Source organism: Argopecten irradians, chromosome 6 (genome assembly GCF_041381155.1).
Source record: "Argopecten irradians isolate NY chromosome 6, Ai_NY, whole genome shotgun sequence".
In the NCBI taxonomy this organism is placed as follows: domain Eukaryota; kingdom Metazoa; phylum Mollusca; class Bivalvia; order Pectinida; family Pectinidae; genus Argopecten; species Argopecten irradians.
In genome coordinates this window covers 21,241,936-21,266,980 of record NC_091139.1, presented here as the reverse complement: position 1 = coordinate 21,266,980, position 25,045 = coordinate 21,241,936, and the positions used below count along the sequence as shown (strand labels likewise).

At 35.5% G+C, this 25,045-nt stretch overlaps 1 protein-coding gene across 2 annotated transcripts; it reads right to left on the bottom strand.

The window, feature by feature from the left end:
• Positions 1-13,695: 13,695 nt before the first annotated feature.
• On the bottom strand, positions 13,696-20,629 carry LOC138326309 (meiotic recombination protein SPO11-like). Of its 2 annotated transcripts, XM_069272427.1 has the most exons (10): positions 20,494-20,629; positions 19,535-19,660; positions 19,302-19,390; positions 18,879-18,945; positions 18,364-18,472; positions 15,617-15,703; positions 15,400-15,436; positions 14,554-14,663; positions 14,120-14,219; positions 13,696-13,788 (listed from the first exon to the last, which is right to left on the bottom strand). In XM_069272427.1, the coding sequence occupies exons 1-10, from the start codon at positions 20,622-20,624 to the stop codon at positions 13,703-13,705; spliced, it is 942 nt and encodes a 313-aa protein (XP_069128528.1). In that variant the 5' UTR covers positions 20,625-20,629; the 3' UTR covers positions 13,696-13,702. The 2 variants fall into 2 exon arrangements, with proteins under 2 accessions (XP_069128528.1, XP_069128529.1); XM_069272428.1 differs by lacking the exon at positions 15,617-15,703.
• Between the last annotated feature and the right edge of the window lie 4,416 nt (positions 20,630-25,045).

Below are 25,045 nucleotides of genomic sequence, written 5' to 3'. Positions count from 1 at the left end.
CAACTTTACTGACCATAAGGAATGAGTGTGACCACCCAAAAGTAGCAGAGGCGGCTTAACTACTTCTAAACCATGAACTTTGTGGATATAAAAGACCGCATCCAGATCATAGCAAGGAGCTTATGGCCTTAAACATTCCAAATGATCAGGTCACGAGGCTACTAGGTTTCAGCATCCGCACATGTTTATAACCTCCTTCGACACGTACAGTCGGGTAATGCTACCATCAGGAGACAACCTAGCGAAGTATTATAAGAAATCACAGACAAGAAGTTCATCGTCTGTCTAAAGGTCACATTTTAACAAGTATTCTACACCATAGCATATTGTTTAACCCACTAGGAGAAACACATAGGAAATGAAACTTAGATGACTTCATAGAAATCGTTGAGCTAAGACGAAATAGCGGTTAGGAAAAAGATGATTTTGGAAACAAAATAGCCGTATCGACAGAAAAAAATACCGATGTTGTGATTGAGATATTTCCTGAAACTCCTAAGCCAATATCTTCTGAAACGTAAGATACATTTTGGAACCTACTACTTAAGTCCTCATCACCAGGAGAAATACATAATGGCTGGGACTTTCATCCCCATGAGAAGTAATATTAATGAGAATGGTAAAATGCCATAGAACTTGTTCAATCTTCTTCCCTTGTACACATAAAGTTGCTGATGATCAGATAATTTCTTGAAACTAGCATCACCTGCGTCGTCATAAGCAATATAGATGTTCAGAATGAGACAATGAGAAGGGTAATGGAATTCATGCAGCAAGGAGATATTGAGAATAAAATACGCGTCTGCCAACAGAAACAGAGATGCTGCAAATGCAATGATTTTTGTGAACTCATAAAGTCTGAATCGACATAAGAATAAGGGAGGATAAAACTGAGATGATTTCATAGAACTAATCAAACCTGCATCGTCAGTGAAAAGAGTGATATTAGGAAAGAGATATCTCCTGGAACACCTTAACAACGCGTCTCCAGCAGAAACAAAGATAATGAAATTTACATGATTTTGTTGAATTCGTTATGCCCGTATCGCCAGCAGAAACACATATAATATAAGAGGTTGCCGTTTCTGGAAAATCCATAATCCGATATTTTCTGAGACTCTTTAAATCTGCAATGCCAAAAAAACAGATATACTGAAAATGAGATGATTTTGTTGAACTTGTTAAGGCAGCATTTACAGGAGAAATGACCATGTGCTGAAGAAGATATTTCGTTGGAACACGATAAATCTTTTTATCTTTAACTCCATTAAGACCATATCGCCAACAAAAACAGAGATATTGAGTATGAGATGATTTCGATGAAATAGCTCTGCAGGCTGCGCAGGCAGAAACATAGATGATGAGAGTGAGGCAATTTTTAAAACTTCTTCAGCCGATATCTTCCGAATTTCATTGAGACCACATTGCCAACAGAAACAGATAATTGTATAGATAATTAAAGAAAGCAGATAATGTTCTGAAAGTTGAAGAATATTCATCAAATTGTGACCATTTGTTTGATGTTTTTCTGAACATTTTCAACTTTACTGACCATAAGGAATGAGTGTGACCACCCAAAAGTAGCAGAGGCGGCTTAACTACTTCTAAACCATGAACTTTGTGGATATAAAAGACCGCATCCAGATCATAGCAAGGAGCTTATGGCCTTAAACATTCCAAATGATCAGGTCACGAGGCTACTAGGTTTCAGCATCCGCACATGTTTATAACCTCCTTCGACACGTACAGTCGGGTAATGCTACCATCAGGAGACAACCTAGCGAAGTATTATAAGAAATCACAGACAAGAAGTTCATCGTCTGTCTAAAGGTCACATTTTAACAAGTATTCTACACCATAGCATATTGTTTAACCCACTAGGAGAAACACATAGGAAATGAAACTTAGATGACTTCATAGAAATCGTTGAGCTAAGACGAAATAGCGGTTAGGAAAAAGATGATTTTGGAAACAAAATAGCCGTATCGACAGAAAAAAATACCGATGTTGTGATTGAGATATTTCCTGAAACTCCTAAGCCAATATCTTCTGAAACGTAAGATACATTTTGGAACCTACTACTTAAGTCCTCATCACCAGGAGAAATACATAATGGCTGGGACTTTCATCCCCATGAGAAGTAATATTAATGAGAATGGTGAAATGCCATAGAACTTGTTCAATCTTCTTCCCTTGTACACATAAAGTTGCTGATGATCAGATAATTTCTTGAAACTAGCATCACCTGCGTCGTCATAAGCAATATAGATGTTCAGAATGAGACAATGAGAAGGGTAATGGAATTCATGCAGCAAGGAGATATTGAGAATAAAATACGCGTCTGCCAACAGAAACAGAGATGCTGCAAATGCAATGATTTTTGTGAACTCATAAAGTCTGAATCGACATAAGAATAAGGGAGGATAAAACTGAGATGATTTCATAGAACTAATCAAACCTGCATCGTCAGTGAAAAGAGTGATATTAGGAAAGAGATATCTCCTGGAACACCTTAACAACGCGTCTCCAGCAGAAACAAAGATAATGAAATTTACATGATTTTGTTGAATTCGTTATGCCCGTATCGCCAGCAGAAACACATATAATATAAGAGGTTGCCGTTTCTGGAAAATCCATAATCCGATATTTTCTGAGACTCTTTAAATCTGCAATGCCAAAGAAACAGATATACTGAAAATGAGATGATTTTGTTGAACTTGTTAAGGCAGCATTTACAGGAGAAATGACCATGTGCTGAAGAAGATATTTCGTTGGAACACGATAAATCTTTTTATCTTTAACTCCATTAAGACCATATCGCCAACAAAAACAGAGATATTGAGTATGAGATGATTTCGATGAAATAGCTCTGCAGGCTGCGCAGGCAGAAACATAGATGATGAGAGTGAGGCAATTTTTAAAACTTCTTCAGCCGATATCTTCCGAATTTCATTGAGACCACATTGCCAACAGAAACAGATAATTGTATAGATAATTAAAGAAAGCAGATAATGTTCTGAAAGTTGAAGAATATTCATCAAATTGTGACCATTTGTTTGATGTTTTTCTGAACATTTTCAACTTTACTGACCATAAGGAATGAGTGTGTGACCACCCAAAAGTAGCAGAGGCGGCTTAACTACTTCTAAACCATGAACTTTGTGGATATAAAAGACCGCATCCAGATCATAGCAAGGAGCTTATGGCCTTAAACATTCCAAATGATCAGGTCACGAGGCTACTAGGTTTCAGCATCCGCACATGTTTATAACCTCCTTCGACACGTACAGTCGGGTAATGCTACCATCAGGAGACAACCTAGCGAAGTATTATAAGAAATCACAGACAAGAAGTTCATCGTCTGTCTAAAGGTCACATTTTAACAAGTATTCTACACCATAGCATATTGTTTAACCCACTAGGAGAAACACATAGGAAATGAAACTTAGATGACTTCATAGAAATCGTTGAGCTAAGACGAAATAGCGGTTAGGAAAAAGATGATTTTGGAAACAAAATAGCCGTATCGACAGAAAAAAATACCGATGTTGTGATTGAGATATTTCCTGAAACTCCTAAGCCAATATCTTCTGAAACGTAAGATACATTTTGGAACCTACTACTTAAGTCCTCATCACCAGGAGAAATACATAATGGCTGGGACTTTCATCCCCATGAGAAGTAATATTAATGAGAATGGTAAAATGCCATAGAACTTGTTCAATCTTCTTCCCTTGTACACATAAAGTTGCTGATGATCAGATAATTTCTTGAAACTAGCATCACCTGCGTCGTCATAAGCAATATAGATGTTCAGAATGAGACAATGAGAAGGGTAATGGAATTCATGCAGCAAGGAGATATTGAGAATAAAATACGCGTCTGCCAACAGAAACAGAGATGCTGCAAATGCAATGATTTTTGTGAACTCATAAAGTCTGAATCGACATAAGAATAAGGGAGGATAAAACTGAGATGATTTCATAGAACTAATCAAACCTGCATCGTCAGTGAAAAGAGTGATATTAGGAAAGAGATATCTCCTGGAACACCTTAACAACGCGTCTCCAGCAGAAACAAAGATAATGAAATTTACATGATTTTGTTGAATTCGTTATGCCCGTATCGCCAGCAGAAACACATATAATAATATAAGAGGTTGCCGTTTCTGGAAAATCCATAATCCGATATTTTCTGAGACTCTTTAAATCTGCAATGCCAAAAAAACAGATATACTGAAAATGAGATGATTTTGTTGAACTTATTAAGGCAGCATTTACAGGAGAAATGACCATGTGCTGAAGAAGATATTTCGTTGGAACACGATAAATCTTTTTTATCTTTAACTCCATTAAGACCATATCGCCAACAAAAACAGAGATATTGAGTATGAGATGATTTCGATGAAATAGCTCTGCAGGCTGCGCAGGCAGAAACATAGATGATGAGAGTGAGGCAATTTTTAAAACTTCTTCAGCCGATATCTTCCGAATTTCATTGAGACCACATTGCCAACAGAAACAGATAATTGTATAGATAATTAAAGAAAGCAGATAATGTTCTGAAAGTTGAAGAATATTCATCAAATTGTGACCATTTGTTTGATGTTTTTCTGAACATTTTCAACTTTACTGACCATAAGGAATGAGTGTGACCACCCAAAAGTAGCAGAGGCGGCTTAACTACTTCTAAACCATGAACTTTGTGGATATAAAAGACCGCATCCAGATCATAGCAAGGAGCTTATGGCCTTAAACATTCCAAATGATCAGGTCACGAGGCTACTAGGTTTCAGCATCCGCACATGTTTATAACCTCCTTCGACACGTACAGTCGGGTAATGCTACCATCAGGAGACAACCTAGCGAAGTATTATAAGAAATCACAGACAAGAAGTTCATCGTCTGTCTAAAGGTCACATTTTAACAAGTATTCTACACCATAGCATATTGTTTAACCCACTAGGAGAAACACATAGGAAATGAAACTTAGATGACTTCATAGAAATCGTTGAGCTAAGACGAAATAGCGGTTAGGAAAAAGATGATTTTGGAAACAAAATAGCCGTATCGACAGAAAAAAATACCGATGTTGTGATTGAGATATTTCCTGAAACTCCTAAGCCAATATCTTCTGAAACGTAAGATACATTTTGGAACCTACTACTTAAGTCCTCATCACCAGGAGAAATACATAATGGCTGGGACTTTCATCCCCATGAGAAGTAATATTAATGAGAATGGTAAAATGCCATAGAACTTGTTCAATCTTCTTCCCTTGTACACATAAAGTTGCTGATGATCAGATAATTTCTTGAAAACTAGCATCACCTGCGTCGTCATAAGCAATATAGATGTTCAGAATGAGACAATGAGAAGGGTAATGGAATTCATGCAGCAAGGAGATATTGAGAATAAAATACGCGTCTGCCAACAGAAACAGAGATGCTGCAAATGCAATGATTTTTGTGAACTCATAAAGTCTGAATCGACATAAGAATAAGGGAGGATAAAACTGAGATGATTTCATAGAACTAATCAAACCTGCATCGTCAGTGAAAAGAGTGATATTAGGAAAGAGATATCTCCTGGAACACCTTAACAACGCGTCTCCAGCAGAAACAAAGATAATGAAATTTACATGATTTTGTTGAATTCGTTATGCCCGTATCGCCAGCAGAAACACATATAATATAAGAGGTTGCCGTTTCTGGAAAATCCATAATCCGATATTTTCTGAGACTCTTTAAATCTGCAATGCCAAAGAAACAGATATACTGAAAATGAGATGATTTTGTTGAACTTATTAAGGCAGCATTTACAGGAGAAATGACCATGTGCTGAAGAAGATATTTCGTTGGAACACGATAAATCTTTTTATCTTTAACTCCATTAAGACCATATCGCCAACAAAAACAGAGATATTGAGTATGAGATGATTTCGATGAAATAGCTCTGCAGGCTGCGCAGGCAGAAACATAGATGATGAGAGTGAGGCAATTTTTAAAACTTCTTCAGCCGATATCTTCCGAATTTCATTGAGACCACATTGCCAACAGAAACAGATAATTGTATAGATAATTAAAGAAAGCAGATAATGTTCTGAAAGTTGAAGAATATTCATCAAATTGTGACCATTTGTTTGATGTTTTTCTGAACATTTTCAACTTTACTGACCATAAGGAATGAGTGTGACCACCCAAAAGTAGCAGAGGCGGCTTAACTACTTCTAAACCATGAACTTTGTGGATATAAAAGACCGCATCCAGATCATAGCAAGGAGCTTATGGCCTTAAACATTCCAAATGATCAGGTCACGAGGCTACTAGGTTTCAGCATCCGCACATGTTTATAACCTCCTTCGACACGTACAGTCGGGTAATGCTACCATCAGGAGACAACCTAGCGAAGTATTATAAGAAATCACAGACAAGAAGTTCATCGTCTGTCTAAAGGTCACATTTTAACAAGTATTCTACACCATAGCATATTGTTTAACCCACTAGGAGAAACACATAGGAAATGAAACTTAGATGACTTCATAGAAATCGTTGAGCTAAGACGAAATAGCGGTTAGGAAAAAGATGATTTTGGAAACAAAATAGCCGTATCGACAGAAAAAAATACCGATGTTGTGATTGAGATATTTCCTGAAACTCCTAAGCCAATATCTTCTGAAACGTAAGATACATTTTGGAACCTACTACTTAAGTCCTCATCACCAGGAGAAATACATAATGGCTGGGACTTTCATCCCCATGAGAAGTAATATTAATGAGAATGGTAAAATGCCATAGAACTTGTTCAATCTTCTTCCCTTGTACACATAAAGTTGCTGATGATCAGATAATTTCTTGAAACTAGCATCACCTGCGTCGTCATAAGCAATATAGATGTTCAGAATGAGACAATGAGAAGGGTAATGGAATTCATGCAGCAAGGAGATATTGAGAATAAAAATACGCGTCTGCCAACAGAAACAGAGATGCTGCAAATGCAATGATTTTTGTGAACTCATAAAGTCTGAATCGACATAAGAATAAGGGAGGATAAAACTGAGATGATTTCATAGAACTAATCAAACCTGCATCGTCAGTGAAAAGAGTGATATTAGGAAAGAGATATCTCCTGGAACACCTTAACAACGCGTCTCCAGCAGAAACAAAGATAATGAAATTTACATGATTTTGTTGAATTAGTTATGCCCGTATCGCCAGCAGAAACACATATAATATAAGAGGTTGCCGTTTCTGGAAAATCCATAATCCGATATTTTCTGAGACTCTTTAAATCTGCAATGCCAAAGAAACAGATATACTGAAAATGAGATGATTTTGTTGAACTTATTAAGGCAGCATTTACAGGAGAAATGACCATGTGCTGAAGAAGATATTTCGTTGGAACACGATAAATCTTTTTATCTTTAACTCCATTAAGACCATATCGCCAACAAAAACAGAGATATTGAGTATGAGATGATTTCGATGAAATAGCTCTGCAGGCTGCGCAGGCAGAAACATAGATGATGAGAGTGAGGCAATTTTTAAAACTTCTTCAGCCGATATCTTCCGAATTTCATTGAGACCACATTGCCAACAGAAACAGATAATTGTATAGATAATTAAAGAAAGCAGATAATGTTCTGAAAGTTGAAGAATATTCATCAAATTGTGACCATTTGTTTGATGTTTTTCTGAACATTTTCAACTTTACTGACCATAAGGAATGAGTGTGACCACCCAAAAGTAGCAGAGGCGGCTTAACTACTTCTAAACCATGAACTTTGTGGATATAAAAGACCGCATCCAGATCATAGCAAGGAGCTTATGGCCTTAAACATTCCAAATGATCAGGTCACGAGGCTACTAGGTTTCAGCATCCGCACATGTTTATAACCTCCTTCGACACGTACAGTCGGGTAATGCTACCATCAGGAGACAACCTAGCGAAGTATTATAAGAAATCACAGACAAGAAGTTCATCGTCTGTCTAAAGGTCACATTTTAACAAGTATTCTACACCATAGCATATTGTTTAACCCACTAGGAGAAACACATAGGAAATGAAACTTAGATGACTTCATAGAAATCGTTGAGCTAAGACGAAATAGCGGTTAGGAAAAAGATGATTTTGGAAACAAAATAGCCGTATCGACAGAAAAAAATACCGATGTTGTGATTGAGATATTTCCTGAAACTCCTAAGCCAATATATCTTCTGAAACGTAAGATACATTTTGGAACCTACTACTTAAGTCCTCATCACCAGGAGAAATACATAATGGCTGGGACTTTCATCCCCATGAGAAGTAATATTAATGAGAATGGTAAAATGCCATAGAACTTGTTCAATCTTCTTCCCTTGTACACATAAAGTTGCTGATGATCAGATAATTTCTTGAAACTAGCATCACCTGCGTCGTCATAAGCAATATAGATGTTCAGAATGAGACAATGAGAAGGGTAATGGAATTCATGCAGCAAGGAGATATTGAGAATAAAATACGCGTCTGCCAACAGAAACAGAGATGCTGCAAATGCAATGATTTTTGTGAACTCATAAAGTCTGAATCGACATAAGAATAAGGGAGGATAAAACTGAGATGATTTCATAGAACTAATCAAACCTGCATCGTCAGTGAAAAGAGTGATATTAGGAAAGAGATATCTCCTGGAACACCTTAACAACGCGTCTCCAGCAGAAACAAAGATAATGAAATTTACATGATTTTGTTGAATTAGTTATGCCCGTATCGCCAGCAGAAACACATATAATATAAGAGGTTGCCGTTTCTGGAAAATCCATAATCCGATATTTTCTGAGACTCTTTAAATCTGCAATGCCAAAGAAACAGATATACTGAAAATGAGATGATTTTGTTGAACTTATTAAGGCAGCATTTACAGGAGAAATGACCATGTGCTGAAGAAGATATTTCGTTGGAAACACGATAAATCTTTTTATTCTTTAACTCCATTAAGACCATATCGCCAACAAAAACAGAGATATTGAGTATGAGATGATTTCGATGAAATAGCTCTGCAGGCTGCGCAGGCAGAAACATAGATGATGAGAGTGAGGCAATTTTTTAAAACTTCTTCAGCCGATATCTTCCGAATTTCATTGAGACCACATTGCCAACAGAAACAGATAATTGTATAGATAATTAAAGAAAGCAGATAATGTTCTGAAAGTTGAAGAATATTCATCAAATTGTGACCATTTGTTTGATGTTTTTCTGAACATTTTTCAACTTTACTGACCATAAGGAATGAGTGTGACCACCCAAAAGTAGCAGAGGCGGCTTAACTACTTCTAAACCATGAACTTTGTGGATATAAAAGACCGCATCCAGATCATAGCAAGGGAGCTTATGGCCTTAAACATTCCAAATGATCAGGTCACGAGGCTACTAGGTTTCAGCATCCGCACATGTTTATAAACTCCTTCGACACGTACAGTCGGGTAATGCTACCATCAGGAGACAACCTAGCGAAGTATTATTATAAGAAATCAACAGACAAGAAGTTATTATCGACTGTCTTAAAGGTCTACATTTTAACAAGTATTTCTACAACCCATAGCATATTGTTTAACCCACTAGGAAGAAACACATAGGAAAGTGAAACTTAGTTGACTTCATAAAAATCGTTTGAGCTAAAGACGAAATAGCGGTTAGGAAAAAGAATGATTTTTGGAAAAGATGAATAGCCGTATCAGACAGAAAAAAATACACGATGCTTGTGATTGAGAATATTTCCTGAAACTCCTAAGCCAAATATCTTTTCTGAGAACAAAGATAAACATTTTGGAAACCTCCTACATAATTCCTCAATCAGACTCAGAGAAAAACATAATGCGGTAACTTACATCCCCGATGAGAAGTTAATATTAATGAGAAAGGTTAAAATCCATAGAACTTGTTCAATCATTCTTCCCTTGTACACATAAAGTTGCTGATGATCAGATAATTTCTTGAAACTAGCATCACCTGCGTCGTCATAAGCAATATAGATGTTCAGAATGAGACAATGAGAAGGTAATGGAATTCATGCAGCAAGGAGATATTGAGAATAAAATACGCGTCTGCCAACAGAAACAGAGATGCTGCAAATGCAATGATTTTTGTGAACTCATAAAGTCTGAATCGACATAAGAATAAGGGAGGATAAAACTGAGATGATTTCATAGAACTAATCAAACTGCATCGTCAGTGAAAAGAGTGATATTAGGAAAGAGATATCTCCTGGAACACCTTAACAACGCGTCTCCAGCAGAAACAAAGATAATGAAATTTACATGATTTTGTTGAATTCGTTATGCCCGTATCGCCAGCAGAAACACAGATATAATATAAGAGTTTGCCGTTTCTGGAAAATCCATAATCCGATATTTTCTGAGACTCTTTAAATCTGCAATGCCAAAGAAACAGATATACTGAAAATGAGATGATTTTGTTGAACTTATGAAAGGCAGCAATTACAGGAGAAATGACCATGTGCTGAAGAAGATATTTCGTTGGAACAACGATAAATCTCTTTTTCTTTAAACTCATTAAGACCATATCGCCAACAAAAAACAGAGATATTGAGTTTGAGATGATTTTCGATGAAATATTACGCTCTGCAGGCGTGCGCAGGCAGAAACATAGATGATGATGAGAGTGTGGGAGCAATTTTTAAAACTTCCTTCAAGCCGATATCTTCTCGAATTTCATTGAGACCCACATTGCCAACAGAAACAGATAATTGTATAGATAATTAAATGAGAAAGTCAGATAATGAGTTTCTGAAAGTTGAAGAATATTCATCAAATTGTGACCATTTGGCGTTGATGATGTTTTTTCTGAAATTCATTTTCAACTTTACTGACCATAAGGAATGAGTGTGACCACCCAAAAGTAGCAGAGGCGGCTTAACTACTTCTAAACCATGAACTTTGTGGATATAAAAGACCGCATCCAGATCATAGCAAGGAGCTTATGGCCTTAAACATTCCAAATGATCAGGTCACGAGGCTACTAGGTTTCAGCATCCGCACATGTTTATAACCTCCTTCGACACGTACAGTCGGGTAATGCTACCATCAGGAGACAACCTAGCGAAGTATTATAAGAAATCACAGACAAGAAGTTCATCGTCTGTCTAAAGGTCACATTTTAACAAGTATTCTACACCATAGCATATTGTTTAACCCACTAGGAGAAACACATAGGAAATGAAACTTAGATGACTTCATAGAAATCGTTGAGCTAGACGAAATAGCGTTAGGAAAAAGATGATTTTTGGAACAAAACAAGCCATCGCCAAGAAAAAAGTGTGACCGATTAGTTGTGAAAGATAGTCCTAAACCATAAATAAGACTTCGTTGAAACTTACTGGATAAAAAACCCGTTCGACATAGCCAAAAAACATAGTGAAATAGATTTTCCTAGAATGAAACAGGTCACGAGGCTAATGCTTGAGATAATTTCGAAAAATTTTTATGAACAGCACATATCGCCAGCATGTACAGAATTGATGAAAGTGACATGATTCGAAAGGAACTTACCATGATCTAGAATTGAGACAGATGAGAAAGTGTAGAGTGAGATGATTTGTCGAAGATGTTTACAAACATCGCCAACAGAAAAGAGATGCTGAAAAGTGAGATTTCGTTGAACTCATAAAGTCTGATTTCGACATAAGAATAGGGGGAGGTTAAAACAAGTTTCCATAGAACTAATCAAACCTGCATCGTCAGTGAAAAGAGTGATATTAGGAAAGAGATATCTCCCTGGAACACCTTAACAACGCGTCTCCAGCAGAAACAAAGATAATGAAATTTACATGATTTTGTTGAATTCGTTATGCCCGTATCGCCAGCAGAAACACATATAATATAAGAGGTTGCGTTTCTGGAAAATCCATAATCCGATATTTTCTGAAGACTCTTTAAATCTGCAATGGCCTAAAGAAAACAGATATACTGAAAATGTAGATGATTTTGTTGAACTTGTTTTAAGGCAGCATTTACAGGAGAAATGACCAGTGCTGAAGAAGATATTTCGTTGTGTAAACACGATAAAATCTTTTTATCCTTAACTCCATTAAGACCATAATCGCCAACAAAACACAGAAATATTCAGTATGAGATGATTTCGATGAAATAAGCATCTGCAGGCTTGCGCAAGGCAGAAACATAGATGATGAGAGTGAGGCAATTTTTAAAACTTCTTCAGCCGATATCTTCCGAATTTCATTGAGACCACATTGCCAACAGAAACAGATAATTGTATAGATAATTAAAGAAAGCAGATAATGTTCTGAAAGTTGAAGAATATTCATCAAATTGTGACCATTTGTTTGATGTTTTTCTGAACATTTTCAACTTTACTGACCATAAGGAATGAGTGTGACCACCCAAAAGTAGCAGAGGCGGCTTAACTACTTCTAAACCATGAACTTTGTGGATATAAAAGACCGCATCCAGATCATAGCAAGGAGCTTATGGCCTTAAACATTCCAAATGATCAGGTCACGAGGCTACTAGGTTTCAGCATCCGCACATGTTTATAACCTCCTTCGACACGTCTACAGTCGGGTAATGCTACCATCAGGAGACAACCTAGCGAAGTATTAAAGAAATCACAGACAAGAAGTTCATCGTCTGTCTAAAGGTCACATTTTAACAAGTATTCTACACCATAGCATATTGTTTAACCCACTAGGAGAAACACATAGGAAATGAAACTTAGATGACTTCATAGAAATTTAGATGAAATTTCGTTGAAAAAGATGTTTTGGAAACACAAATAAGCCGAACAGAAAACACAGATAGATGAGAGATATTTCCTGAAAAAAATCCTAAGAATTTTTCGATGGAACATCGCCAAATTAACACCAGACTTAAGTCGTTCAACAGGAAAAAGATACATAATTTTACATCGCCACAATGAAAACACAGACGAAACTGAGAATCCGAATTGATTTCATCAATTACAGAATCTTCTACATCGCCAACAGTAACATAGACGTTAGGAATGAGATGATTTCTTGATGGTTACGGTACATCACCAACAGAAACACAAGACGATAGAGTGAGATGATTTAAATGATTTTGCAGCAAGAGAATTTACATACATCGCCAACAGAAACACAGAGATGCTGAGAATGATGATTTCATTTGAACTCCATAAAGTCTTTAATTAAAATCAGTAAATTAAAAAGTTTTATATCGGGATCTTTGCTCACATCTTCATTTATAAACATGACATTGTGTAAATACAGAATAAGTGTTTTGATGTGGTATTCAAATACAGCGTTACAACGCATTCCAAACATTAAAATACTCAAAATATATTGAACAACACTTTGAAAGTTTTATCTTGGACGCGCTTAAATATTATGTAATAGCGCTTTGACCAAATGCTTTGAGTTTTATATAACCATTCACAAAATTATCCCCTACGGCGGAATTCATAAATGTAACCCTCATAAAATTTCTTGTTGGACATTTATAAATTATTCCTCGGGTGCTTATTTCGTATTCACACCCTCTAGCACCTGAATTTTAGCTTTAACGGAATGTAAGTGTAATATTGTAGCTCTAAGTGTACGGGTAAGTATATCCGTTCTTAACGAAAATGTAGATGTGCCTTACTATGTGATTAAAACAGAAGTGATAATTCTATGGTCGTAGTAATAAGTAAACCTGAAGCCAATTTTAGACTTTCTCTGTAAGATGTTTATTTTGAGCCATGGTTATACTTACCCTGGATCCAAACCTATAGATGGACATGATCTCAATACCTACAAAAAAGATATTTGGAATGATGGCTTGAAATACAACAGATCTTTAAGTATTGCTTATTTCAATAAAAATAAACTTAGTTCGAGAAACGACAAATATTCATCCGTGTTTAGTACTCGTGAAAATAGGTAGACTCGAATAAAATCTAGAAACTCATAAACATCGTGAATTTTTTACAATGGTGCATATATATGCGTTTGTATTTCGAAATAATTGGTTTGTCAGTTGCTGAAGACATCATTGGTTTAAGTTCTGTTAGTTGTTTTGATTTTCATGGTGATTTACTCAATAGATGATGACAACTTGTATTTTTTTCGCCACGTAACTTACCGTGGGGATCAGCATCCACCAACACCATGACCGGTATGTGGAAGGAATCCCATAATATCCTCAGCAACATCCGGGTATTTACATCGGGAAATCCCTTACCCTGTGAAATACGTGATGCACCGTTATATGGCGTTACAATCGAATAAAAAAAAATCAACGTTTTTTTATTTAGTGTTTTTTGCTGGACCCAATATTTCATTTGTTAATCTACAACCCATGGAAACTGAAGCAATGTAATTATGATTTAAATTCCGGTGTGAACAATCTTTTCAAAGCATTTAAATGAATGCAACCAAATAAGATATTATCCAATGTAACAAACGTCAAAAAACGACATATCTTATATTATGATCGTGAGTTAACATGTCTTTTTTATTCTTATGTAAAATATTTATTCTTACCATATTGATGAATATAACATGGAATAATTATACCGTAATTAGGATGGCTGGACCAAGCTTTGCGCAGAATCCGTTGTCTAGGAGACTTTGAAAGGTGGCATCCTTCTCCACCACGAGGATAAATGATGCCTCCGTATGTAAATGTGATAATGTCAAGGTCACAGAAACATACTGATTGGTCGTGATAACGTCAAAGTAGGCCAAAATCAAGTTCAAATGGAAATATACGATATGCTTAAAGACACATACCTGAACCAGGACAGTTCTAGAAATATAGTTAAAATTCATTGAGTGCTAAAGTCATTATGTTTCTGTTAATTTTTATGATACTTTATTATATTAAAGATGCTCCACCGCTGACAAATGATATGTTTTCACTATCAAAAACACGAGCAGACGATTTAGTATTTTTCTACAGTTACAAAAATTACTTACTTTACACCATTACCACCATTGAAAAGTTTGAGCTTCTAATTTTACTTCAAGTTAAAGTTACAAAAAATAATTAATTGCATGCACTAAGGGCAAAATAAATTATTTTATATTATTTTTTGTGTTAGACATATATATACATGATTAAACACCAATTATTGTTCAAGTGTTTAATATCAATTATGCTCTGTCGGCGGTGGAGCATCTTTAAGCTTCCGATATAATAAAAAATAAAACATATTAAATGTTAATTGCTGTTATGCATGTCGTTTCATTTTTCTCGGTGTCATCAATATCCCGCGAGGAAAGCTGTGTGGACGGCTAAATTGTACATAGTTTTACAAAGGTTACATTGCAAATGAAATCATGCTGTATTTGGTTTATGTGAGTGCTTTCCCTTTGACCAATCGTTATTTTAGTATAATGGGTCATTATTATAAAGGATATATCGCAATGCTCGAACGTCATTAGGAACCATTACGCCCTGAAACAGAAACTTTGAGTTAGGATTTTATCTTTTTTTATTGAATAGACCCAAACAAATTGGTCACAATAAATTATTTGTATAGCGCAAAGTTCGAACATCTAAAAACTTGCGAAACCATGAAATATTACATTAATCATAAAGGTTTAAAGGTTTCTGTTTATAAGCAAATAAAGATACCGTGCGGGTTGATTTGCAGTCAACCAAGTTCCCGTCGCCATCTTGAAATGACAAATCTCCGGCAACGCAACCTTTGGAGGATGCTAACTGTAAGACATAAAATGCAAGTGACAGAGCATTTTGTAAAATAATCTTTGATTATCTGTGTTTATCGCACAACTGGCCTACTGAGTCATGTCTGGCAGCTTCGTCATAAATATTTTAAGACACATGAATTGTGTAATATCACAAATAATTTGACATCATAATCAATATATGACGTCACACGATTATCTCGATCGATGGAGACGTCATGTTCATGCAGTGTACAAAGTTACCTCCCTTGCGTGTTCATTATGACGTCGTTATTTCATATTATCACTGCAGTCATACTATGTAACATTATCAAGCGCAGTTGGCATTCATCATTCAAATTCAGTTTATAAACTGCCATCCGTTTATTATAACATCATTATCATCGGACATAACGATTGTCGTGCCTGCGATCACGGAAGATGGCTGCTGAAATGGCTTTTCTGTCTTTGACGAGAATGAATTCTTAATTCATTATAGATGCCAAATTCCTTGGGATTTCATCATAAAATTGTTATCAAACTCCATGAAACGCGCGTTATCACTTCATGTTGAAATTGCTTCTGTCCAGTTGGCATTCATTTTGGCTATGAAAACCAACTGACGACAATCAATGCTAATAAGTGAACGAAACTCATATCGTTTTTCTCTGAAAATTATGACGTACATTAACTAATTCACAATCAATAACTAACCACATGGACATTTATCTCTGTAATAAGCAAATGCAGAAAGTTTGCTTATTTCAGTATATCAATATAGAAATACAAGAGGCCCAAGGGCCTTAACGGTCATCTGACAACCTTGGCAATCATATAGGAAATTGTTTTCAAGATTGCGGCTGTAGCGCCATCTTGGATTTCGGATCGACCCGAAAAACAACAACACTTTGTCGGCACCATTACGCTAAACTTACCGTTAGCACGAGTAAGAAAAGTTCTCCTACATGTACGTTTACAACTTTTCTTTTTGACAAATAAATAGCGACTGAAAAAAGGCGATATTGCCAAGGAGAAATTTAGCTTTCAAATATTCGTATATTTCATTACCGGGCCAAGAACTTTAAGAAATTCATAAATCATTAGAGTTTAGTATCAATAGGATACCGTGATTGGCTAATGTTATTCTGTTGTTTCGCCTTTTGGAAAATGAAACCCCCCCGTTCATGTTACACTATATAATATTCATGTGTATGCTGTTTTTTTTCCAATAGAAGAACTATAAGCATCATACTGCATTAATCTCTTGTGTTGAATTTTCTTAAATAAAAAACCCATATGTGGTAGCTTATTTCGGACATGTCGCATTGTCACTCTTTACAAAATCGCTCTGCGCGTTTCGGTTGTAGTGCACATTTGATGTAATGTATGGAACATTGTAATTGACCATAATGAGGAAAAACGGTATAAAGCTAGTATATTAATAATCCGAAATAAAAGGCCAAAATAAATTCAAAGTAAAATCAAAATCATTTCTATGGAATATATATTCAGCAGCCACTATAGGGCCTTCTTCAGTCCGAAATAACACTAACCAATTGTAATTGACATTGTAGAATTATATTCAAATAACATGAGATAATTTTCTAGGATTTCAGCTTGGAATTTAATTACACATCGGCATAAGATAATACGCGATGCAACAGTGTGATAATGCGCGGAGTGACACTGCAACAAAAATACACTGTTGGACTCGGTGCGACAACTTTCTCTGTCGGGACCATATCAGGAACATTTCTTGCAAGTTTCAGCCAAATCGCACCGGTTGAACTTGAGAAGAAGTTCAAAATGTGTTATCAAGATGGCGGCTGTGGCGTCGACGGACGAAACAAGACGACTATAGGTCATCCTGATCCTTCGGATAATTTATATACAATTATTCCATATTACATAGAAAACTATTTACGATCCGCTATATTCAGGTCGACTGAATTACCATATATGGAAGAGACCAAATTCCTGTGTGAGTTCTTCCCCTTGTAGTCATGCACGTGATTTGTACGCCAATTGGTCAATGGAAAGTGGGATTTATGAATGGAATTCGTTTAATACGCATAGTGCCCCCTGAAAATACTACTCGTTGCTATGCGTAGTTAACGAATTCCAATTCATAAATGACACTTTCCATTGACCAATTTGCGTTCAAATCACGTGCATGACTACAAGGGGAATAACTCGCACAGGAATGTTGTCCCTTCTATATACGGTAATTCAGTCGACCTGATATTAAAAAAAGAAAAAAAAAAGTGTTATAAAGAGAGAGCGAGCAGTTAGGTATACAAGTACATAGATATGAGAATTAGTTACAGATTCTATATCTAAAAACAGTAGCCGGTTATAAAACATGTAGAGTTTGACATTTATTATTATATATTTTAGCCAGGCCATAGAACATAGAATATATAGATACTGGTGGGTCAAGATACATAGAATCTTTAACTGATTCTCAGATCCCTGTGGTACGAGTTATTTGCATCTTAGCGCATCTACATTTTACTTTAGATCTAGCTTAATTAAAATTAGGCTTACGTTGTTTTATGTTCATGTGATGCCAGATATTTAACTCAAACGTTTTAATTTATTTTCTCATGCCTTCCAGGAACATTTACAATATCAGTGCAACTCGTGTACTTTCCGTCGATGACGGGTGAGGGGTTAAAGGAGACTCGGACTCACCACGTGAAGGCTCCATCGCGGTGTATCCAGGAGACAGGAAATATTGTCAACCGCCTCGTCTAACTGAGACTGACTCCCGAACCCAGACACATCGTGGTAATAAATATCCCTAAAAAAGACATTCTTACTGAATAGTTTTCTGTGGTCAATTCTTTATGTCCAGTAATTCCGACAGAGGATAAATATATACACTATATAGGATTAGGTCTTCACGTAAATACGATGGCCCGTTTGGGCCTGTCAAAATACAACTACATTATTGAATGTGTTAATAAATAAATAATGTAAAAATACTTCAGGGTAAGTGGTCATGCACACTTTATCAATTTATAAATTTATTTAATCAGGTAGTTGTAACTTGACAGGCTCAAACGGGCCATCATAAGTAAATAACTAAATGTAGATTTATATATATACGTACTCAACAACTAATCCAAGTTCAGAGCAGGGTCTCTTCGAAAATGGGACGATATAAGTGCTGGATGAAGAAAAATTGAGATAGTATGAATACCGACCTTTTAGTGCAGTGTTTTCCCGTCTGTACAAGTCGGTAGATTACACCAAGGACTTTCACCATCAGACCTGGGGCAATCAAGCAAAAATGAGCTACCCTTTCCAAATCATACTCAGAACAATTCTAATACAAAAAAGACACTAACTAAATATTTTGTCGTCAAAATAATAACTTGAATCATTCCACAAATGTTGAATCCAGTGTTAGATGGATGATTAAAGCCACACAATCCGTATCTTTCAGGAGAAAACAATCAATGACAAATTATCTTGAAATAGCCTCAACAAATTATGAACTTTCCCAATATCAACTTGTATTCGGTCCGCACGAAATTCAAATATTTTTTGATATAATACTTTAGTTACAGGCTAGGGGATATAACTCTTATATAAAATGTGCGCTATAGTCAACTGCTCCGGCTTACCTAGTTTCTTTACAGATAGTTGAGAACTAAATCTGACAGATGTCATTTTAAGTTGTCGGTCCATCACAAGCCCATAATCTTCTTTAAAACTGAAAAAAAAACCAACGTCGATATGAAACGCGAATCTTCAAGAGCGTACAACAACGACTTCGTCTACAGATGAAAATGAAACCGGAGAATCAACACATCTGTAATTGTAATTAGTTATTTAAATAGAATGTTCTATATTTTACCTGATGTTGTCCCACGATGTCCGGCTATCATATACCAATGTCGGAGGTTCATCTCGACTGATCTGCTCCACTAAGCACAAGATCACCCTTTCTATTTTACGGAGGACATTTTCGTCTGATATTTGTCTGGAATTTACAAAAAACAAACGAAGCAAAAATTAATAGAACAGCTATGTTGCCGAACGTGTAAGAGATTGGTCATAATAAAATACGTACAACACTTGTTGGATATACATGTATGTATAGGCTACACAACGAGTTGTTGGCGGATCCCATACGGAATTTATTCTACACTAGTTAAGTTACAAATGACACTAGTTTTAGCAAGTCTATAGTAAATTTTCAAAAATAACGAACGAGTGTGAAATATATTGAACTATATTCCATATTCAACAAGCCGAGGTGCCGAGTCGTGTAACCTATTCGTAACACAAAACTATATATCGCCATGATAAGATAAACGAGCATGTTTTACACGATCTACTTCCGCCAAATGATCATTATGTTCAAGTTCAAATCCGTTCGACAAGACAGTAGACTATTTCGGGCCGATTTTATACCATGGATGGATTTGGACAAAACGACATGCCGTTTTTATAACAGTTTGTATACATATAAATGTATAAGTCAGAACACGGCTAGTATGACGTATTGATGACGTTGACAAGTGCTACATTTTATTATGTATGTGGTGACGTGACACCGAGGAAATAGTCGTTCGGTCAAAGTTCATCGTGTCAGCCAATCAGAATGCGTACTGAGTACAGAGTTTATACCAAATGTTCTATACGCAATATTGTTGAAACACTATTTTAACATTTTTGATGATTTGTGAATTGCAAATACGGAGAAGCGTACTGAGCCATCAAATTATTATCCTTTATAAAACGCTCGGACATCACAGAACTTTAGAATATTTCGGCTATGATTATACCTCATCAAAAATCTAAATCACTCACTCTCCATGTTGTTGTACAGTCATTTTTCTTACATCCGAATAAATTTCCTTCTGAAATTCGACGATTGATTGCCATGAACCTCCAGGCCTCTCAAATCGCTGCATCACAAAGTGTCGTCTGCTACTGTACATGGAGCGCCACCTTACATTGGAAATAAATCAGAGTTACGCCCCCTGTATTGGGAAACCACTTCCGGCATGCAGAGATTATGGAATAGAAGTTACTGCTTTGGCAAAATTAACACGCAATACTAGCGGTAAAAATTATTTGAATAAAGTTACAAAAATATGGTCGACGTAGTAGGGGACTTAGTAAAACTTTTGGACAAGACGGAAACAATACGGTGACGTCACATGTTTATAACGATGTCATGAACGTCTTCTAATGTCATAAAATTGTTTTTACGCCTGTTGTGTTGATGATAATCAAAATATAGATACACATTTTAATCCTCATGTTTGATATTGAGGAATGTAGAAAGCAATGGTGCGATTACAGGGATGTTTGGGGGACTTCTGTAATGGTCACCCATTATAATTAGCACCTATCTATTTATAAGAACAAGTTATTTTTAGGTAAGATCACGCATCTGAAAAGGTAAATAAAATACTGCATGATGAGTCCGCTTAAACAGTCATCCATTTTCAACGTTACAAATAATAGACTCAGTGGAATAAAACATTTTGTTTGCAGCACTACTCAAATTATACCTCGAACAATAGTGTATATACCCTTTCTTATACATGATTTAATCTTAAGTGTAAATTATTCTTAAAAAATGATAAATTCCAATTCTAATGGTTAAAGTTCGGATAAACGCGAATCTATTACAGAAAATTTAAAGCTTCGAGCAACGTCAACAAAGCCTTTAACTTTATCATATACCGGTATCTACATTCCAACATTTTCTTTCATTTCATCGACTCGATCGATATAATTTTTTAAATGGTATACATAATCATTATAATCAAACAGTGATTAAGTACTTATTACATACAGTGTACTTGTACATGTAATCATAATCAGTTTTCCAATACTAAAGTAAGTGAAGTCAATGTTGAAAAAGCGTTATCGTAGAGGATACATTTGATATATTTGAACCTTCTCTGTAGATGTTTAGGTTGTGTTTACCATTCGTATCATACGTCAATTCAATACCTTTTTCATTTGTTCATTTCTCCTTTTCATGTCATCATCTTCATACTATATACTATGATTACGATTTAATCTAGAAAGAAATCTTACCGTGGGGTGTATTTAATTATTACGTTTGCTTTTCTATGGCCATATATACATATGTACAGTATATATGCCATTTTAATACTGCAAGGATCATCATATTTACCTACCCGTATCATAAGGAGTTTTCATTTTACCAGATAGTTCAGTGTCCGAAATGTCCTAGTGGTCAATGTCACGGCTTAGTATTTCCGGTAATTAGCGCCCAGTTTTGACCCAAGGTACGTAGCTATTTATAGGTTCTTTGTGACATGGACGGACCCGCTAGTGAGATCGAAATCATGTAAGTCTGCGGCTTCAATTGTATTTATATTTAATTATAATTCTTAAAGCTATTTTTATGTGTTAACATTTTTACTATTTGTGTGAGTTTCTGATTATTTATACGGTTGATTGGAATTAGAAGTTAGATTGAATTACATGTATTAATTACATCAAAATGAACCATATATTTTATTATAAGTCTCTAGTCTACTAATGTTCAGACTTACACAAAGTACTAAATGTATAACAGAAAACATCTTTCACAGTATTTTATATAATCTGTATCTATGTTGCTAAAATTTTAAATTGCATGTATACTCCAGTACGACCGCGATGAACTCGCGATTGCGTTACGCACGAACGATTTCGGAGCCGAACATAGTAAATACCACAGGAGCCTGAGAATTATTTACAGTTTATAAGTATTTGGACCCACCATAGGGTGTCCATAAACCATTTAAAAGAAAAAATCGATATAACTCATACTCCACATGTACAATATAAAATGGCTAAAATTGGTCTATGGACCATTATGGTGGGTCTAAAACATACATAAACTGCATCTAATACATTTACTCAGACTCAAGTGGTACATTTAACACTGTATGTATAAATATATTTTTAAAACCCCACAAAAATAAACAGTAAATGTATAACAGAAAACATCTTATTTTATATAAATCTGTATCCATGTTAGTAATTTGTTTAAAGCACATGTATACTTAAAGGGGTGTCCCATAAATTATGCTCAAAATTTCATATTTTGTTCAGGTTTGAGGATAAGTACCAGGCTTTTAACTAACATTAAAAAAACAAACGTTTAGTAAAATGTGGTCATGACATGATATCTGATTCGTCAGAGGAACGTATAACGAATTTGGTATAAATTTGCTCTAATGGGTAAGAATTATCGCTGTATCAATTTCCTCTGACTGATTTAAAAATTACGTAATTACTTTTTTATCTATTGTCAATTCAACAGATCCAGGGTACCAGTTTCAGAAATCAATAAAATTTAAATTAACAAACATTCAATATTTAAATACTATAGTAATTAGAAAACATTGTGTATATAGCAAATGACAATACAAGATATGATATGAACAAATAAGAATAAGGCAATGTTCCAAATAAAATACATGTACTTAAATACATTTTGACATAATTAATTCTCAGTAAAAGGGATCTGTCTAAAATTTGTTCTTTTCATATCTGATTCAAAAAGTTCAAGTGAACCATTGAAACAACTGTCAGGGATACAGCCAATATTTAGCTATATTATGTTTAAGATACTACAATTTCGTATGTACGACATTTTGCAGGATGAAATATGTTGAAGATGCTCCACCGCTAACAAATGATATTTTTCACTATCAAAAACCGGAGCAGACGATTCACTATTTTTCTTCAGTTACAAAAGTTACTTACTTTACACCATTACCACCGTTGAAAAGTGTGAGATTCTAATTTTACTTCAAGTTTGAAATATGAAAAATAATTAATTACATCCCGAAAAAAATGCGTGGCACTATATCCTATCTGGAATGATGTACTAATTGCGCATGCACCAAAGGCAAATAATTGAAGTTTTTTTTTATTATTTTGTGTGTGTTAATTAGAGATATATATACAGCATTAAACACCAATTATTGTTAAAATGATGAATATCATTTATGCTCTGTCGGCGGTGGAGCATCTTTAATGGTGCAATGTCTTAAAAATCGATGGGGCTCTAAAACTTTATTTTCCGGTCAAGTATTGCAATCAAAAAGACTATGCACACGTTTGAATGGAAAAGTATGACGTCAACATACAATATTATAAAAGTTCAGAGCTCTGCACTGTCTTAATATGATAAATAAGAGATCTTTAATAAAGTTTCTTAGTTTAAATCCGGAACACAAAATTTTATGCAAAGACGTAGATTCTCATAAGTAGGCCTATAAATCCTTGTTTCATACAATGCAACAAGTTATCATAAAACTTTAAATTTATCATCAACTGTTTTAATAGAATTAACAGCAGACCAATTCATATTTGACATTGGGTTTCTCATACAAGTAAAATCTACTCTTGACTGTCGAAAACCGTTCATGGCCCCGTTGTCGCAGGATCCGTTACCGACATCGGTACCGTAACGTTATGATGGACGATCATACCTAGTCAAGAGATTTGTCTCGTCGTTGTGGTACCGTTACCGACTGGTATAAGCACTGTTCACTAATACTGCGCATGCCGTGTCCCTTACTCTGGCGTTGTGGCATTGAGGTATCGAAGGGGGATCGTCGTCATCACAGGGATCTGAGAATTAGTTACATTTGTATAATCATGGACCTACCAGTGTGCACTAGCACCTTTTTTAGACGTTTTAGAGGTCTAGATAAAAAACCGATAAAAATCATACTCTACATGGTACTATATACGAAAAGGTTGGAAAGCTCACAGACTATTGATTTCTAACCCGCTTACCTTTAGCGGTTATAACAACACATTTCTAACACATCTTCTTAAAAACGGTTACTGCTGTTGCAAAGAGCGATAATTTTCCTTTCAAAATTTTAATGAACAGTATATGTTAAAACATGACATTTTCGAGTCCGGTGAAGAGGAACAATAGTTCATGTACTGGAAATTATCTATATCTATATCTACATCTAAAATCACCCTACTCATTTATACAAAGTGCCGTCACTTAAACGATTTAAGCCCCATTATGACAAACTTTAATCTAGATTCTTGAAAATCATGTAATTAAAAGATGCATGAACGAGGCCTCTGCTGCAATCTCATTAACCGGCTATAAAACGTCTCTCTTCTCGGGACGTTGTACATCTGTATATATATTTCGCCGTTACAATTCAAATAATATACATCTGTGAAGATAGCAGCAGAGGCCTCGCTATATCTATATCAAACTGCTTACAAAATATAGTCACCGATAATCGATACTTACCTTTGTCTTTTCGACAAATGTGTAAGCTATGTACTTATGAACATCAATTTTATCACGCATGCACGTTCTATTGTGTCAATACAGTATTTTTTACGC

Coding starts and splice junctions, on each gene's coding strand:
- LOC138326309 (XM_069272427.1), bottom strand. CDS start 20,624: ATGTACAGTAGCAGACGACACTTTGTGATGCAGCGATTTGAGAGGCCT. Junction 19,661..20,493: donor ACTGTACAACAACATGGAGA/GTGAGTGATTTA, acceptor TGTAAATTCCAG/ACAAATATCAGACGAAAATG. Junction 15,437..15,616: donor ACTGCAAATCAACCCGCACG/GTATCTTTATTT, acceptor TTTCTGTTTCAG/GGCGTAATGGTTCCTAATGA.